General features: G+C 40.7%; 2 protein-coding genes across 2 annotated transcripts; both read left to right on the forward strand.

Annotated features, from left to right (window-relative positions):
* The first annotated feature begins 22 nt into the window (after positions 1–22).
* LOC140555599 (uncharacterized) lies at positions 23–4,343 on the forward strand. The gene is made up of 2 exons (XM_072678876.1): positions 23–313; positions 585–4,343. Exons 1-2 carry the CDS (start codon positions 192–194, stop codon positions 2,251–2,253), a joined length of 1,791 nt encoding a protein of 596 aa, XP_072534977.1. The 5' UTR covers positions 23–191; the 3' UTR covers positions 2,254–4,343.
* Positions 4,344–6,593: 2,250 nt separating this feature from the next.
* rap1gapl (RAP1 GTPase activating protein-like) lies at positions 6,594–17,048 on the forward strand. The gene is made up of 19 exons (XM_072679174.1): positions 6,594–6,658; positions 6,775–6,807; positions 7,028–7,121; positions 7,309–7,344; positions 7,453–7,500; positions 8,558–8,755; positions 9,310–9,407; positions 9,971–10,049; positions 10,152–10,205; positions 10,296–10,379; positions 11,423–11,523; positions 11,596–11,725; positions 12,959–13,129; positions 13,629–13,700; positions 14,009–14,095; positions 14,367–14,522; positions 16,051–16,134; positions 16,792–16,802; positions 16,949–17,048. Exons 1-19 carry the CDS (start codon positions 6,594–6,596, stop codon positions 17,046–17,048), a joined length of 1,701 nt encoding a protein of 566 aa, XP_072535275.1.
* The last annotated feature ends 2,030 nt before the right edge of the window (positions 17,049–19,078 follow it).

Raw genomic sequence — 19,078 nt, forward strand, 5'->3', positions numbered from 1 at the left:
TCATAAACCCGAACCACTACATCAGTACCACGGGTTTTTTTTTTTGGGATACATCTAATTTCTCTACATTATGGAATACATATAAGATATTATATGGAGTGGAATATTGGAGTGACATATCCAAAATATGTCTGGGTTGAGGAGCAAGGAAATATTATGGGAGGGAGTCAATCCTCCTGTACATGTAATGCATGTACAGGTGTTGCAAGATAGAAGAATTCTTGCTACACTGGTTTGTACCAGCTGACAGCGCAGCCAGGCATGTCCATCAAAACCAGCTCAATCTCACTTCAGCAGGAGCGTTGACCAAACAGTGAGTATTCTCATATTTAATTTTAAGTTGTTTATATATTATAACAAGCTTCCTGATGATCAGCATTTGATTTTAGAGTGGTATGCTACTAAAGGACATGATGACATAAATGTAAATGGTGACAGGAGGAAGACAGGAAGCAGATTTGTTGAGGCTTACTTAAAAGTCCATTTCTTTACTGATTTAGAGGAAGTATCAGTATGAATCAGCTATTAATCACCCCATGATGTTTCAGTTTTTCTGTCACTCCCTCTGGTTTCTGTTTCCACAGTCAAGAAATAATGGAGTCAAATGCTTCACAAAGTCAGTCCAGAAGAAAACCATCAAGTTCCAAGGAGCCAGTGGTGAAAGGAAAAGATGTGGCTGGAAAACCAGAAGTACGAAGAGGTGGGATAAAGATGGACAAGGTTGTTGGAAAGGAGCAGAAAAAAGAGATAATCCAGGCAAATGGGGAAACAGGCCATGGAAGGAAAGGAGAAGTGGGGAAAAGCAGGAAACCAAATGATAATAAAAGTGTGACTGAGCTTGTACCGAGAACAAGGATGAAAAAGCTAAGTGGAGGTGGAAGAACCAACGGAGAGGCAGAAGAGAAAAAGGAGAAAAATGACGCTACAGGAGGAATCACAAAGGAAAAAGAAAAGGCTAGCAGAGGATCGACAAAAGGAGATGGAGATGGAGAGATGACTCTGCAGAAAGGCAAAGAGGAGAAAAAGAAGATTCAGCTGTTAAAAACTGGACCAAAACCTACAGAAATCGGAATAAGCAGAGGAAAGGAGGTAAAGAAAAAACTTGTTCGAACTGGAAGTAAACAGTCTTTGGGAATTGAGGACTATCTGAAACTCCTGAAGTTATTAAAGATTAACCTGCCCAATGGAGTGCTGAATGAGAAGGTCATCAAACACTCTACAGACCAAAACGTCATCCAGGATGCTCAAGCTATAATTAAAGACCTGGAAAGCTTCAAACTTAAGTTTATTGCGACCCCTCGTCTGGGATGCCGTGAGGTTAAGCATGCCCTGATTCTGAAAAGGAGAGGGAACATTCAGGAAATTACTAAGATAATTTTTTTCGAAAAAATCAAAGATTCAGAGGAAACCCTAAAGGCGAACTGGGGGGGAAATGTGTCCAATACTGGCCATGGATTTAGAATGAGGGACAGATACAAGACCACACCTGTCTCTACACCTACCATGTATGCCACTGCAGAAACAAGGAGCTGGAGATATTTGAAGCCAGGAGAAGATCTGGCAAAGATCACGGATGGTAAAAGGGTGAACATTCAAGAACTTGAGAAGATTGAATTCTCTGATGAATCGAAGTTTAACCAGGCACAGAGCAGTCCTCAGCGGTTTGCCAATTTTTTACAAAACCCAAACAATGAAATTGAATGTCTCAAATTCTTCCATGAGCTAAGTGAGATAACATCGAAATACGAAAAACTGACCTACACCAAAGGCAACAAGGTGGATTTTGGGTTTCTCACAGGAAATCTGGACTTTTTAGTGGAGGCCAGGCCCAAGAGCTCAGACTCGGCTAAAAGCACAAAATCCAGCGCACCACATACTGGCAAAATTATAATTGAATGTAAAGAGACAGCTGGTGACATGGTGGGCAAACTGTTCACCAAGCCCAGTAATGGAAGTCGCCAAGCTCAGTTCATTGAGACCCACGATTACTGGTACCAAACACAGGCCTACATGTACATACTGAAAAGTGTGGTGCAAACTCCCACTGCAGTCAGAGCTGTGATGGTGGTCAGACATTACCACAGCGATGGCAGCAGACCAAGAGATTTCTACTGGAATTACTTGAAGGAAGATCGCACCAAGCATCAAATTGATGGGCTGAGAATTTACTGTCAAGAGGAGGTGCTGGCTCGATACCTGGCTGTGCTCAGTCTCATCTACCAGAAAGAGACTGATATGTTGGGAAAACCATGACTACTGTTAACCCTAAGGGCTGGTGCCACCTTTAGGGAGAATACACAACTGCCTAGGGACACTGCGTCATAACAAACACACTCGGTCCTGGATATTCACTGGGCTGTCACTGCTCGTAAAAACAGTTGATGTCCCTGATTCAGTATTCACAGTTAAAAGGACAAGGTCCTTGAGGAACTTTTGAAGGATCTTCAGTTCCTGTGCAAGGCGTCGCAATGCTCATTGCTATCTTACACCCTGGCAACAAATCTATTTTCAGGCCTTCCGCCAGTATCATTTAAATAGCAACAGTGCTTCTGAATATATCTGCGCCAACGATTGGCATGGTGGTCTCGAAATGAGGTGTGTTCCGGTAAATTTCTGGTGTATCGTTCTGCTATCTTGGCAACAGTAAACACAGGTGTACCACTGACTGAAAACAACCTAGGCAACCTAGAAATCAACAGTCAGATGTTACTATCACTACTATCTTGGCAGTGAATTGTCAACACAGGCATGTGCCCAACACACATACACCCCTGCTTTGCGCCATCGAAATAGCCAAAATCCGACTGCACCTGGCTGGCTGATTGGTTTATTGCATGTTACACCTAAAACACACCCATGATTTAATACATGCCTTTTGCATGTTTAAATCCAAGGAAGGCGTACTTTTCCTGTCAGGCTGCGTGGTGCTTACAGTGCTTTTAAGGAACATTTTAAAGGTTTAAGAGGTTTCTATAAAGGTTCAAATGAAAGAACCTAAGGATCCTAAAGGAACCTGATTTTAACAGTGTAAGAACAGTGGTGGAACCTGCCTGTCCTCTATTGTGTATCTGGTGTGTAGGAGTACTACTGTCTCAGCAGAATACACTTGCTGAATTCCGAGGAATCATGAACAAGGCCTGAGCCTTTGTCTCTAAACAATTTTCCTGCAAGGTTTAATCCAATAAGGGAAAGGGTCATGCCTAGCCTAAAGGGTAGAGAGCCATGTTCCTGGTCAAGCCAATGACTATAGAAAAACATGGACAGTGTAATGTCTCTCAAAATTGAAACAACCACATGTCTATCGCCCTATTGGCTGGTTGCGGTATGATGTGTGATACCACCAATCTCTGCATGTTTTAATGATCATTCATTTTTCATTTTTTACAGGATGTACAGGTAGTGTTTCCTCTGCCAACATTGGCACATGTTTTATTTTCACCTAGAAAATTAAAAATAGCACCTTATTCTGCTATATTGTAAGAAGACAGGGCTACACTTAGAAATGGTCTTGGCTGAAAGAGACCATCTGCAGGATGTGCATTGCACCCTTTCTGTTTTTACATGGAGTAGCTGAGTTGTAGTGGAACGTACATGAACTGCACTTGTACTGTTAAAACATTGCACTGGAAGTAGGTGGCGGGTACCTTCACAACATCCCTTAAAAACACCTGTGATATGTCATATGTTATTTGTGTGATATCATATTGTATGAATATGTAATTGTTTTGTAATTAGAATTTCCATTGTTAGCAATCATGCTGTTGATATTTCTTGATTTATCTTCTCATGTAAGGCACTTTGAGATTTTGTTTGTGCTACAAGAATAAAGATGGGTCATGATTATTATATAAGTGTGAACACAAATTATGATTAACTGGCAAATCTCAATGAAATGCAGTGTAACCAACAGGCCCAAGAATGCATCTACAGAAATTCAGATAAATAACTTATAAATCCATTACATTTCTGGTGGAAAAACACAGGCAAAGAAGAATAAAGCAGTAATAATGTTTTGCTATAAAGTGAAATATTTCAAGATGTTCAAAGTTCAGAGATAATGATGTAAAGGAATTTAATGGATGTGATCTGTACTCTGTGCTTTAGCTGGATAATTACTGCTTGGTTTCAATAGGAAAATAGAATTATGTCTGTAATTTTCAAATGGCATCTACTTGTTATAATTGCTATTCAGGCAGTATCGCACAATGAAAGAACTGTATACATTAAATGGGCTAAAGTGTTGGGACTGCTCATTCATACATTTTTTCTTCTGAAATCAAGGTTATTAAAAAAGAATTATCCTGCTTGAGTTATGCGTATAAGTATAAGATCCTTAATGAACATTTGGAGGTACTTCCATTCTAAACTGTGGAAGAACCTCCAAAGCATCTCTACTTCCTCCGGAAGCTGAGAAAGCCCCGTCTCCCTCCACCCATCCTCACCCTCTTCTATAGGGGAACCATAGAGAGCATCCTAAGCAGCTGCATCACTGCCTGGTTTGGGACCTGCACAGCCTCTGACCGCAAGTCCCTCCAACGCATTGTGAGGACAGCTGAGAGTATCATCGGAGTCTCTCTCCCCTCCGTCATGGACATTTACACCACCCGCTGCATCCGCAAAGCAACCAGCATTGTGGATGACTCCACCCACCCTTCACACAGACTGTTCTCCCTCCTGCCATCAGGAAGAAGGTACCGCAGCATCCGGTCCAACACGACCAGACTCTGCAACAGCTTCTTCCCCCAAGCCATCAGACTCCTCAACACAACTCAACTTCTGAACTGATATCTTTCTGGTACCTGTACACTCTCCCTCTCTCTCTCTCTCCAACCATTTACCCGAGATAACATGGGAAGCATTTTTTGCACAAGCATTTGCACTAATAACTTTACTACCTCACTGGACTCTATTTATTACACATTGCACAATTTGCACACTACCGTCAATTATTTATTATTCTCTGGTCTGTACTGTGTTGTGTTGTCTGTCCGCACTTGTTTGTTGTGTTGCACTTGTGTCTTGTATGCACTGTCTATGTTGCACCATGGTCCTGGAGGAACGTTGTTTCATTTCACTGTGTACTCTGTATGTAGTTGAAATGACAATAAAACCCACTTGACTTGACAAAAGGTCCCTCAAAGCACCTTAAGAGGTTCCTCCACAGTTTCAAACTGATGAACCTCCAAATGTTCTTCAAGGATCTTACACTTTTAACAGTAGACCGTCTCTACTGTCGAGGGAAGACTCCCTACTAGCTTTGAGGATTTGCAGTCAAAGACAACAGTGTTAGTGAGGTCAGGATGTTGGATGATCACCACCCCACCTCATCTCCAAAAGTATTTTCATACCCCTCTGGCAATCACGCCTGGCATTAGGCATGGTGCCAATAGGTTCATGTTTATCTGCTCCAGGGAATTCTACTCAATTGGCAATAAGCTGTGTGTGTGCATTTGCTCATCTGTGTCAGCAATTTGTAGCTGAATGCATCCATTAGAAGGGCTGTCCACAAACATTTGGACATAGTGTAGCACCACTGTTCTGATGTGTATCACGTTTTGACACATATTATGTGACATAACGTGACTCTGGCAGTTGTTCTTTACATTGTGTAACAATTTCAGGATGAATGGACCTATAGAAACGCTCCACAGTGACATTGTGTGACACAGTGAAATCTTTTCACCCTGACTTTTTACTGGAAGTTGAGAAGGTTTTTATCTTCTCCTGTGAGGTTGATATTTTGTAGAAGTAATAGTTAGTAATAATTAGTAATAATTGAAGAAGTAAAGTAACAGGATGTAATTGATATCATTGTTATATTGAAATGCATACCTTTCCTTTGAATCTTATCCTTTGAAAAGATAAAAGCAAAATTATTCTTTTGTTTGTTTGTTTTCATGCCACTAGTCACAAGCCCTCTTTGTAAAACTACCTGTAGGTCAATATTCTATTTTATTAATAGTTACTATGCAAAACTGGACTCAAAGAGCACCTTAATTTCTTTATTTCCCCTCCGATGAAGTCTCCTGACCCCTCTCTCCCTCTCTTCCTCTCCCCTGCTGCCTTGCCCTCTTCCCTCTCAGTCAGCCTTGTCAATAATTGATGACTCTTGCTGGCTGAAAGGGTAACAGGTCTACAGGAGGAGTCTATTGCCCATTCACATCTGCCTCTCTCCCTCAGGGCAGTGCTTTCTATCGATGGATACTCACAAACATTTCAGTCCATTTTATTGTGGGAATATGCATCAACTCGCACAATCAAAATGCTCTTGTTTACCTGGATGTGTATGTGTGTGTGTGTGTGTGTGTGTGCCAAACGTGGCAAACCATGTGCACACAAGAGTTACTGCTGTCAGTCAACAGACAGCGGGATACAAGGAAGGATGTAGAGAGAGATTAAATGAGAGAGAGGCAGGGGGCACAGAGAGGGAGAGGGAGAGTGAGAGAGAGAGAGAGAGAGAGAGAGAGAGAGAGAGAGAGAGAGAGAGAGAGAGTGAGAGAGTGAAAACGCAGAGGCTTTTAATTTGTCTGAAGCTTTGACGTGCTCCATGGCTGGTTGGTATATTACTGAAGCTTTCGGTCACTAACAGGACGATGGAAAAAAGGAATGAGAAGTTTTTCTCAAGAAAAAGAAGTTTCACATTTGGAGCCTATGGAGGGTGAGCCAAATTCCACCAGACATTAAGCTGTTTATCTTAATATCAGATATCAATTCATTATGAATTTAAGCGTTCATTTGGAATAATTTCAAATAACAAAGCTTTCCTTCCAACAGGATTGACAAATTCATCAGTGGCAATGAGAGCAGGTATGAAACCTTGACGTCTGAATATTTTCATTAAGTGTGTCTAAGCTCATAAACAAAGGGGTGGGGTTTTCGTTTTTACAGTAATGTATTGAAGATATGGGTTGTCCAATAGGAACGTCTCTAACATCTCCTTCTATTGGACAGGAGCATCTTTGGATTCAAATTATCTGAAAACTTCTTTCTGAAATGTCGTCTGAACTGCAGTTTCTGTTTGTTCCAGTCGGCCCGAGTCCACAGGACACAGCATTCTGGATATCCTGGACTCCCCATCTAATGAGACCAAACCTTTTGTCCCTGCTAACTCCAACCAGAAGGTAAAGACTTACGTCTGCTTCTCTGGGATATTTTATAAACAGTATTTCTGTGTATCAGACTGGCAGTGGTTCATGAATCCACAATAAGTCATATTTACGTCATATTAACTGCATTGCAGCAGTAAAGCTCTGTTTGCCACCTCTTTCTCTTTCCCTCTTCCATGCCTTCGTCTCCGAACTGCACCAGGTGACGGAGCTGTTTGAGATCATTGAAAAGCTGCAGGTAGTTCTGTTTCTATTCTTTCCTTCACATCTTCTCCGTCTCCAGATGCTTGCATGAGTTTCCCACCTAGAAGCAAATTTCACTTTTTATCTGTTTCTTGGTTTGCAGGGCAGCAGATTAGATGAGCAGCGCTGCGAGTTCCCCCCACCTTTTAAGGTAAAAGCTGTTCTTGTCATTTTTTGAAAAATATATTGTATGTTGTATAATTGTATTGTATGTTGTCATGGAGTTGGAGTACCAGTCAACAGGCAAATTTGATTGAATATGTGTTTCCTAAACTTTTGAATCTGAAAACAAAGATAAATAGAGATTATGATGCCAATGCATGTCCCACAAGTATTCAGCATATCGCCAACTTTACTGACTTTTTAACGAAAGTCAATGTAAAAAGATTTTATTCCAAGTCATTTTGGAGTCTTTCTATTGGTTAATTTTTCATGAAATGTTGACACATTATGTCAAAAAGTGGAAAACAAGGTTTTTCATGACAGGGACCATATGTGGAAATTTGTCAACTTGGAAAAGCATCACATGTGTGTTACACACTTAGTGGGAAAGAAAAGACCCCCATGCCTGAGTATCTGCACTTTCGTTTATCATGAGCTTCTGTCAGCTCTGAAATCATGGCTGTACAGCACACAAAACTCTGTACAGAACCCCTAAGCAATATATACAAAGTCATTCACATGCTATATGTGTACATATATAATATACTATATACTTATATATATATATAAGCTTATGACTCCCATTCACTACAATACTGCTACTACTACATCCTAAACAATCATTTAGTGTCCATATTCATGACCACTGACACAGGCACAGTTCTGCTCACCTGAATAGTCATATCATAATCATAAAACTGCTCATAAAACAGCTCTGAAATCTGTGGCTGTAACTCATGCTTTTGCAGTGCACTCACCTCCATAGATCCCCTCAGCTGCACTAGCACTAAATGCCTAATTGCCTGACTGAGCAATGCATTGCTGGTGTCTGTTGTTGTAGCATTTTCATACTGCGTACTCAGTTGCAGTGAACATAAACTGCTTGAGAAAATGCAGAGTGTGTGTATAGCTATATCTAGATATAAGAGGGCTCTTATATTCATTCTATTATTCTAGAATATGGAAAATTATGAAAAAAAATAGTGTAAGCATCCTTGCAGAAAACCTTGCAGTTCTAAAGATGCATTTGTATGTCATTCTTTTAGTCCAGACTACTGAGGATCGGGGACGGCTTACCCCTCATCCTATCTCCTAAATCTGGGGGTTACTGGATTGACCCCCCGCTGGACAAACGCGTGGAGACAAGCCCCACAATGTCGCAGGCTGCGTTTGGCCTGGAAAGCTATGACATCATGGAGAGAGACAGTGAGGCCAAGATATACCAGGAGTTCTTCCGACACAGGGTCAGTCAGCCTTTTACACTCTCTCGTAGCAGTGAAATGCGTTGATGAAGAAATATATTGATACCCTTTTGAAGTGTAAAATAATGCTTTACATTACAAAGTGAGTTCAGAAGCCTAAATGTAATCCTGAACTACACATTGATCTATGTGTGATGTACCTAACCCTTCACTTGTGTCTTGTATGCACTGTCTATGTTGCACCATGGTCCTGGAGGAACGTTGTTTCGTTTCACTGTGTACTCTGTATGTAGTTGAAATGACAATAAAACCCACTTGACTTGACTTGACTTGACTTGATCATTGGTCAGTTAATGACCACAGAGCCACATTTTTGGGGGTTGAACTGCCCTCAACCTAGAACTGTGAAACTAATTAGTGAGAAGGTAGCTTTAGGAGTAAGAATCTGGGCCTGTCAATTGAATCTTAGTGTTTAAGAGTTTAAAATGATAGAATTTCATTAATATTAACCCGTTACCTGTATGTAGCACAATCCTGTCTTCTCATCGGATGTGCATACTAAAAGAGAATATTCTTTTCCCTATCTCTCCCCTCAGTTCCATCAGTCTTTCACTGCTGTGGACCCATTGTTGGGGCCGCTGGTTCTGTCCATCTGTCTGGAGGATGAGGAGAACAAACTGAGGGTGATCCTGAGGTGAAGTTGTACATCATTCTCGTTTTTGTAATGTTTTTAATCATCGTGATGCACTGACTTGATTGTTGTAATTCAACAGGCCTTCACATTTCCACATTTATACAGCTTGACCTCCATAGAAAACCATTGTCAGTACAATGGAGAGAGGAGCAGCTTCACATTAATTGAAAATCGCCATGCCTAGACAAAGACAACCAAAGACAACCACAATTCCTAAGCCCCCCCAAGGCCATCAGAGGGAGAGAGAGAGGCAATAGGCTGTGGAGCAGTGGAATTGGGTTCTCTGAAGTGATGCAACACTGAAGTGGTCCACAACTAATCATCTAAGATTAGCTTGTGACCTCAATAATGATCTTGTATGCTCTTGTGTCTAAATGCAATCAAATCTAAACAGCATTTTTTTTAACAAGCAGTGTAAAACCCAGAAGCCCAGAAGAGCAGAGGCTGTTACAGCAGCAAAAGTGGACAAACTCCCCATTAACAGATGACATGGGGTGGATGGGTTTATGGTTTACTGGGCTAACACACACCACACACTAACCCACACTGGCTTTTCTCCATAGGATGAACGAGTGCTCTCTGCACGGCACATTTTCTGTCTCTCTCTTTCCACACCTCCCCACGGCCGTGGAGCTGGCAAAGGTACTTCAGGGGAGCCTGAGACTTGACATAAAGGCTAATAAATGATTTGAACAAAACACAAATAAAAACAAATACGTAAAATGTAGTCTTCACCATCCTCAGATGCTGTGTGCCAGTGTGAGTGTGTCCAGTTTTGACGTGGTCAGCTACCTTAAGGTAACCCTTCTGTCTATCAGGTCAGCACTAAGAAGATATTATTACTAAAATGTAACAACTGTTTATATTTTCCCCCTTCCCCCTTTATAGGCTCCGGAGCTCATAACAGCGTTTGATGAACACAGGGTGTCTCAGAACTTCAAGTTCGGTGTCTTGTATCAGAAGGAAGGGCAGGTAAGCAACTCTGAGGACTCTAATTAAATAAATTAAATAAATGCGACAATCTTTTAGAATACACTTCAAAAGTATTAGTTAAAATAATTAAATATCATTTTAAAAAGTATTCAAATATAAATTATACTTAAGGTTTTTTGTTTTTTTATTAAAAGCAAAACCCTAATTCAGACGTCACGAGCCACAGTCCAGGTCGGGACCCCAGAGCTGTTTCATTTACAGTACAGGTTTGGCGGGTTAGGAAACTCGCAGACCAATCACATGCGTTGTAAGTAGCGCACGTGACGCTACTCAGCCAATCAGATATGGGTATTATGATAAGCGCTCCGACTCGACTAAGTGAGTGTGGTCAGAGAAGAGAGCCAATCAGCGCTCTGAAAAGAGAGAACCGAGCTTTTAATGAGGAGTGGACTTGTACATGTTTATTATTCACGCATTACTTCAATGTACAGGATATGGCGATGGTTCATTATGCATGAAAGACATTATGATTTTCCAGTGTTCTGTCGATTGTGCTACCTGGTCAAGGTATGCTACCATAGTGTTTATTTATAGGTAAAGCTGGCTCAATAAACCGGTGGGTAGGTGCTTTCCAAAAAAAAGCATCATATCAGAGAATGCTCCCAGCAGCAGCATAGAACAAATATTTGGATTGCATTAATGACTATAACAGGGCAATTCACGTAATTCAGGTGATTAGAAATATTTTTTTGTTTTAGGAAATAGTTTTTGCAGTTTACACTTTTTGGAACACAAATATTAACCGTAAGCTCAGACTGTATGAAACAGAAAAACAGAATTGTCTTAGAAAACGCATTAAAAGATTTAAAAAAAAGAAATTGTATGGCTAGGACATAGCGATGGATAGCGCAACAATCAGATCTTGGCTTGAGGAAATTCTCAAACTGGACCTTATTTTTTATTAAACACACCTGCCCTTATTCTTTACCAAAGCTGCCAGGTCAAGGGGGCACTGCATTAATGACAGTTTTCTTCAGAGTTACTCATGGCTCACTTTAATATTGCACTCTACACCTTTACAGCTGACTGAAGAGGACATTCTCAGTAACAATGAAGAGAGTGAAGAATTTAAGGACTTTCTCTCTATACTGGGACAGACTGTCAAACTGCGAGGATTCTTAGGGTAAACGGAATCAGCAAGCTTGTAAAGGTCTGGAAATGGAAATGAATAATAACGATCCTCTCTCTTTCTCAGGTTCAGAGGTGGACTGGACGTCTCTCACGGTCAGACGGGAAGTGAGGCGGTGTTCACTTCCTTCCATGGAAGAGAGATCATGTTCCATGTTGCCACCAAACTGCCCTTCACGGATGGAGATGCTCAACAGGTGATGCCCCTTCGCTCTACCTCCACTCACTTGGCCCCTCACGAGGTCCAGCTACGGTACAGTCATGTAAAAAATGACTTACCATGAAAACTTTAAACATATAGACATTCGATTTTCATTTGAACTTAACAAAACTCATAAAACTGAAGAAATGTCTTTTATAAAATGATTTGTAAAATGTAATTCATAAAAACATATTTCCCGTGTGTAAAATGTTATGACACCCCACATTTATTATTACTTTAAATGCCTAAAAAGTGGGGTGGACTCTGACCCTCCAGGACTGGAGTTAATACAGACTGCATATTCTGCAAATTATTTATCATAAAAGGTTAGAGTATGGCTAACACAAATTGTGCAGCAACAGATGAGTTACACTCTCTAGCTGTACACAACTAAGGTGGAGCTACAAGGTAGATCTTTCTGTCAATTAGTCAATCAATTAATTTACCAATATCAGTCAAACTGTCAAATAATGAGATACTACAGAAATATTGGCCTTCTACTAAATGGAAACACCCTCTCTACCTCACACACACTCTCTACCTCAAAACACGCCACCACCCATAGCCATTAGAATAATATAATGATCAAAATGTGAAAGAGAGTATGAAACATACAAACTATATGGACAAAAGTATTGGGACACCTGCTCATTCACTGTTTCTTTTGAAATCAAGGGTATTCTGTGTATTCTGCTTTTGTTGAAGTAACTGTCTCTACTTTCCAGAGAAGACTTTCTTTTAGATTTTGGAGCATTGCTGTGAGGATTTAATTGCATTCAGCGACAAGAGTGTTAGTGATGTCAGGATGTTGGATGATCATCACCTCACCTCATCCCAAAGTAATCCCAAAAGTATTGGATGGAGCACCATCATTCCAGAGAACACAAATTCCACTGCTCCACAGCTCAATACTGGGGGCTTTATACCCCTCTAGGCCACATCTGGCATTAGGCCTGGTGCCAAGACGTACATGATAATCTGCTCCTGAGAGTCTTATCCTATTGGGACTAGACAAACTGTGTGTGCATTTGCAGATCTGTGTCAGCAGTGGGTCCAAGTTAAAGTAGCTGAATGCATTCATTAGAAGGGGCCCACAAACATTTGGGCATACATTTGATCAGGCTATGTGGACTATATATGTTTTATGAAAAAAAAGATGTGCCATTACTATCTATCCCAGCAATGGAAGTAATTTCAGTCGATTTATCTCTTTTTCCTGTATTCTCAGCTTCAGAGGAAAAGACACATTGGGAATGATATCGTCGCTGTGGTTTATCAGGAGGGTCACACTCCTTTCATCTGTGATGTCATCAGCTCCCACTTCCTGCACTGCTTCATTGCTGTGAGGAGAGTGAAGCGGGAGAATGGGGCAGATGGGGGTGATGGAGGGGCATTTCAGGTGAGTCAGAGAAACTTCTGACCAAATATTTTTTATAACTACAAACAAAGTCCTGTTTGTAGTAAATACATTAGAATATAATTTTTATACTGTCCAAAATCAGTGCAGTTGAAATGGCAACTTTTAAAGCAGCATTATGTGAATGTAGAATTCGCACTTTGTGCCACCCCTCAAGGGCATGCTTTACACATTCATTTTACAAGCGAGATTTTACGAGAGATACAGAACGTTTACTGAAAGTTAAAGAAGCATGTGGACTGCTGCAGAAGAGTAATTGCTTACACAGGATTTTACACAAATTTGACTCTGCTTACGCAGCGTTACCCAGTTCTCGTGAGTTGTCCTGCCAGCTTCATTAAAGTTACATAGAGCAGTGAATGGGGAGCCGAGCCCAGAGTAGCACCGCTGTTCTCCCTATTAAAGTTCAGTACAGCATTGCAATGCTACATAGTGCTGCTTTAAATAAAACTCTTATTAAACCATTTATTTGGACTGGCAGGTGTCCATCACTGCTAGGGAGGACGTACCTCCGTTTGGACCCCCCTTACCCAGCCCTCCTATTTTTACAGAGGTAAGAACTTAGGTCAACTTGCTGTATTAATCACTGTTCTACCCCTGACTGTAAAGATGCACAAGGCAGGTGAGATACTGTGGGCCCAGAGATAGCTGCTTATGCCTTTGCATTATCTCCTTTTGCGAGATTTGCAGCTTACTAAGTCAAATAACAAGTGAAGTGAAGAACAAGAAACTTGAGATTCTTCTGCAACAATGAACTAAAATCATTTTGGCAATGTTTAAAGGCATAGCCTGGCTTTAGATTTTGATTGGTATTACCCAAACTGATTGTTCTCAGATTAAAGGAATACTTTTCTGTTGTAGGGCTCTGTGTTTCGGGAGTTTCTCTTGACTAAACTCATCAACGCTGAGATTTCCTGTTACAAGGCTGAACGGTTCAGTAGATTGGAGGTAAGAAAAGTAACTACATTCATTTTATACATCATTTGGACTTGGTATAATCTCCACAGAAATGAATGGGCAATAGAATGAGATGCTCTGGAGCTGCTACATATTGTTTGTCAGGTTATGGCAAACTCCCTATTAATATTCTTGATTTCAGATATGTTTGATGAGCTGGTATCTATAAAATTTTGGACAAATAAAGGACAGTGTACATGCATACAGTCTACATAACTGAACATTTTTATTAGGTGTTCTTTCTCTCTCTGTAACTTGTAAGTTGCGCACACGTTCCTCACTCTTGGAGGCGCTGCGCTCAGAACTGTCCTCCCGCTCCCAGTGCATGCTGAGAGAACCTGCACAGACTGGTGCCCCTCTGAGTGAGGGGGTGAGGGCAGCTCCAGAAGGGGGAGGAGGTTTCATTGAAAACTTTAAGGTGAGACAGATGCCTCACTGTTTAAGCTACATTTCTGCTACAAATCTAATTACAGTTAATAAGTAACAAGAGCTTACAATATCGCTGTCAATTAGTGGGGTGAATTGCCTTAAAGCAGCATTGTGCGAAAACTGACATTTCTTTTTCCTGGACTTCCTACAGTCGAGGAGGGGAATTCACGCTTTGAGCCATACCTAAAGGACATGCTTTACACATGCATTTCTGGACAAGCTCAGAGGTCTGAGGGCTCTGAAGTGATAGAAGCATGGGGACTGATGCGGTAGAGTAATATTACAGGATTTTACACAAATATAACTTCACAGTTTTTGCGAGCATTGTGCCAATTTCACCAAAGTTACACAATGCAGTTGGCGGCGTGCCGAGCACAGAGTAGCAATGATAGAGATGATAGAGGTACTCCTCTTCTTATTTCAGGTCAGTGGAGCATCACAATGATGAATGTTGAAGCTGCTATTTTAAGGTAAAATGTTACATAATGCTGCTTTAATGTGGGACACCTAAGCTTTATTTAATGTAGGTCTTCCTCAAATAAATAAAAGCCAATAAACTATTGGTTAACAAAAGCTGTGATGCTCAAATGTTGAATCTTAGATTAGGGTAGAGCGATCTTCAAACAGGAAGAACCCCTAATGCAGAAATGCCCCACATGAGGCTAATTCACCCTACTGTGAAAATCCCATGCTTTAAAGGATAAAAGGTAAAGGATAAAGGTGCACGTATTCGTCACTGTACAGTGTGGACTGTACAGCGAAATGTGTCCTCCGCATTTAACCCATCTGGTAGTGAACACACACTCACACACACACACGTGTTAGGGGCAGTGAGTACACACACACACCCAGAGCGGTGGGCAGCCAACTCCAGCGCCCGGGGAGCAGAGAGGGTAAAGGGCCTTGCTCAAGGGCCCAACAGTGGCAGCTTGCCGAGCCCGGGAATCGAACCCACAACCCTGTTATCGATATCCCGGCGCTCTAACCGCTGAGCCACCACTGCCCCTCGCTGAGCCACCACTGCCCCTAATTGGTTAATTGGTTACACACTTGCTTCAAACTGAGCCTAGCAATTAATTGTATTCTGTATATTATTATACTTACATTGACCTACTGTACTTCACGCACAGACCACAGGAAAGCCAACCTGAACTTCCAACCAAAAATGATCTGTGAATGATAAGTGTGGTCGGCACTAGCAAAATTGCTGTATGTAGGCTGTTTCTGCCTGTGTTCGTCTTCTAATTTGGCAGACCGAATCTTCACCCCTGAGTGTAAGAAACCATGTAATCATTTAGTTTGTTTGACATTCATTAGAAACTAAACACAGTTTCATATCCTGTGAGCCCCCAAATCCATTCCAACCTGCTCATGTCACAGATACATACAATAAGAATAAGGCCATGGCATTTGGGGTGGCACTATGAGAATCACAAAGGCAGTTTGCTTCAACAAATAGAAACTCGAGTCAAAATCATTTGCATTTTCCTCACTCTAACAACCTATCTCTCCTGCAGAGAGCCATCAGGGTGCGCAGTCACTCTTTTGACACACTGGGAGGTGCAAAGAAGACAGGAGGGGCAGGAACCCAGAAGCAAAGGGTAATCTCTCAAACACACCATTCTCTCCCTCTCACACACATATGTCTATGTGGAACATTTCCTTGTTCCTTGTTCCTTAAACGTATGTAAATGGTGTTGTGCCACACCTAACATAGCTCTAACCTTAACCTCAGCAACCCCAAGATCAACTTTACCCTCCGTCACTCACCATATATCTATTTGGGGAGGAGGCATTCTTTACATATTTGGATCATAGAGAATGATAGACTGGACATGTGACTGTACTGTGTTTTTTATTAGAGATGCATTATATTGTAAGTACATCACATTGTAACATACTGTAATTTTGAAGCTTGGAGATAACAACATGCAGTATTAGTGTTGGATTGGGAACCTGCAAGGCACGGCTTCTATTTCAAATGTTGAATGCTCTAATAAAGAAAAATGATTTATTAGGTATACTCCAATTTACTTACTATATATATATATATATATATATATATATATATATATATATATTTCTTTTATATACAAATACATATATATACATAAAATATAAAAAAATTATATATATACAAAAATATATATATTATATATACAAATACAGAATTTTATAAATTATTACTCTCCTATAATTTACATGATCCTACAATATATATTTTTTCCCCCCCACAAAATTCCCATGTGCTGGATCAGGAGGGAGAAAGGTAAGCAATGGCTCCCTATCTGCCTATCTGTTGACACTGAACACTGTGCCGTGTTATGTACAAAGGCTGTATATGCCCTCTCTCCCAGGCATATCTGTTTGGTGAAATTCTTACCCTATGTTTTATGTCTTTTTTGTGACCCACAGCGAGTCAGGCCAGAAGACACCTGTTCCTGGCCTGCTGCCGACCGACAGCCTGGCCTATACAGATGTCAAAGGTCACACAAGCCCCCAGGAAGACATGTAGCATGCTGCTTGGTGATCCCAACCAAAACGATCTGCCTTGTCTGACTATAGACTAGACATGGAAAACTCACCAAAAGAGGAGTATGCATATCTGCGAAGCACAGTCAGAATCATAGAGACTCCATTGTTTTGTAGCTGTAGCTCAGTACAAAATAATAAAATATATTGAGCTGAAAATCTAGACAGGCAGATCCAGCATAGTAAGACACAATTTTTTGTCCCTGGACATAAATAAACCATGGTGTACACACAAGTATGTAGATATCCCTTCTAATGAAAAAAAAGGGCCCCCCTACTTACCACTGGACTGTGGAGCTGTGGAATGTCATTCTGTGGAGTGATGCACACCAGCAAACCCTTGGTGGAGTAATGTTTGTGATCCAGAAATGATCATTCAACATCAGTACCTGACCTCACTAAAGCTCAGGCTGTTGTTGCAGCAAATCAGGACATACTATTATTTGTGCTTTTGATTTTAGAGAAAACAGTGGATAAGCAGATGTCTATAAACTTTGGTTCCATGTTTTTTCTTAGGTACTCATGCTCTGTTCTCTTCATACTACCATACTACCATATACCACCGTTTGGAATCCCTGTGACACAAGGCTAGGCTAATTTAAAACTAGCTGGCCTAAAATGCACCTCAAAGTTCTTCCATCAGCAAGTCATTTAGATTTTCAACTACTGTGGGAATGTTGTGTGGGAGTATGCATGTTTGTAACAAAGGGTTCAGCTGCTAGCTGCTGAGTTTTCATTGTTTGCATGAACTTCCTTTAGCTGTATTTCCAGTCAAAATTCATTCATTCACCCTTCCATGGACGTTTACAGTCTTTTCACCCTAACCGACTCCCCATCCATTCTTTTAGAAAATATTATTTCTAGAGAAGATCCTCTGTTTTAGTTTGCGGTCCATGATTGACAATGAAAACTCACGAGCAGTGATTCACATTTCAGTAACATTATCTTTATTGGTCCATAATAGTCCATTATGACTCTGGTTAGTTCTAACCAGTGTCCGTGTGATTGGTTGAGAGGCATTATTGGAGTCACAATAATGGCACTCCAAATTATCCGTTTCCAGGTCCTGCGGGATTCTCCTTCAGAATTATCTCCTTCAGCAGACACCCCCCCCCCCCAAACCAACACACTTACTTATCTACTAACACCTACCTAATACCTATAAATAAATAAAACAAGTAAATATATATTTCTTATATCTTTTTATTTTGTTCAGGCTTTTAACGTAAATGTATGGAAAACTTTGATTTTCAGATGGTATTGATTAGTTTTTACTCTTTCATTCATTCATAACAGAGGCACAGGGTGAGTCAAGGGCCAATATTTCACTGAATTACTGTTTAATATAGTTATATTATTGCTTGCCACATTTAAAGGCATGGGGTTTACTGAGAAGAAACATTTTACCACTACCACAAATGTAGTTAAGGAAAGCAGCCCTTTACCATCACAGGAGCACCACCATGATGTGATGGTAGTACCATGATAGTATGCTGTTCTGTTTTGTGAAATCTGTGATAGCTTTATGGCAGATGTCAGAAGAACATTATTCCAGAAAGAGTCATGGTCATTAAGGCTTTTATTTTTGGAAATAAATGAGATGATGCTATATGTCCTTTGTGTTAGCAGTGTTTTTTGCCTTCAAGCTCTCCACTAGACACCATTTTTATAGTCGGATTTCCCCATAGTTTGCTTCTTGTGGAGGTTTTCTAGCCTACTTTACTCTGCTGTGGAGGTCATATTTAGGTTCAGCAGGGCTGACCATAATAAAGCCTGGGAGCAATCATGCTTAATCTATAGGAGACAACTTCACATGTATTGTGTTACAGCTGTACTCTTGGAGGTCAACATCCAGGAATGGGCACCCCCTACTGTCTCTTCCTAGTAAGAGCTACAGTGGGGCAAAAAAAAAAAGTATTGTCAGCCACTGATTGTGCAAGTTCTCCTACTTAGAAAGATGAAAAAGGTCTGTCATTTTCATCATAGGTACACTTCAACTATGAGAGACAAAAT

Source organism: Salminus brasiliensis, chromosome 5 (genome assembly GCF_030463535.1).
Source record: "Salminus brasiliensis chromosome 5, fSalBra1.hap2, whole genome shotgun sequence".
Classification (NCBI taxonomy): Eukaryota; Metazoa; Chordata; class Actinopteri; order Characiformes; family Bryconidae; genus Salminus; species Salminus brasiliensis.

Excerpts from the sequence above, each read along its gene's own strand:
- rap1gapl (XM_072679174.1), top strand. The coding sequence starts at position 6,594 with ATGGAAAAAAGGAATGAGAAGTTTTTCTCAAGAAAAAGAAGTTTCACA. Across the intron at positions 6,808-7,027 it reads ATCAGTGGCAATGAGAGCAG|TCGGCCCGAGTCCACAGGAC; the intron begins GTATGAAACCTT and ends TGTTTGTTCCAG. Across the intron at positions 10,050-10,151 it reads CGGCCGTGGAGCTGGCAAAG|ATGCTGTGTGCCAGTGTGAG; the intron begins GTACTTCAGGGG and ends CACCATCCTCAG.
- LOC140555599 (XM_072678876.1), top strand. The coding sequence starts at position 192 with ATGTACAGGTGTTGCAAGATAGAAGAATTCTTGCTACACTGGTTTGTA. Across the intron at positions 314-584 it reads GCAGGAGCGTTGACCAAACA|TCAAGAAATAATGGAGTCAA; the intron begins GTGAGTATTCTC and ends CTGTTTCCACAG.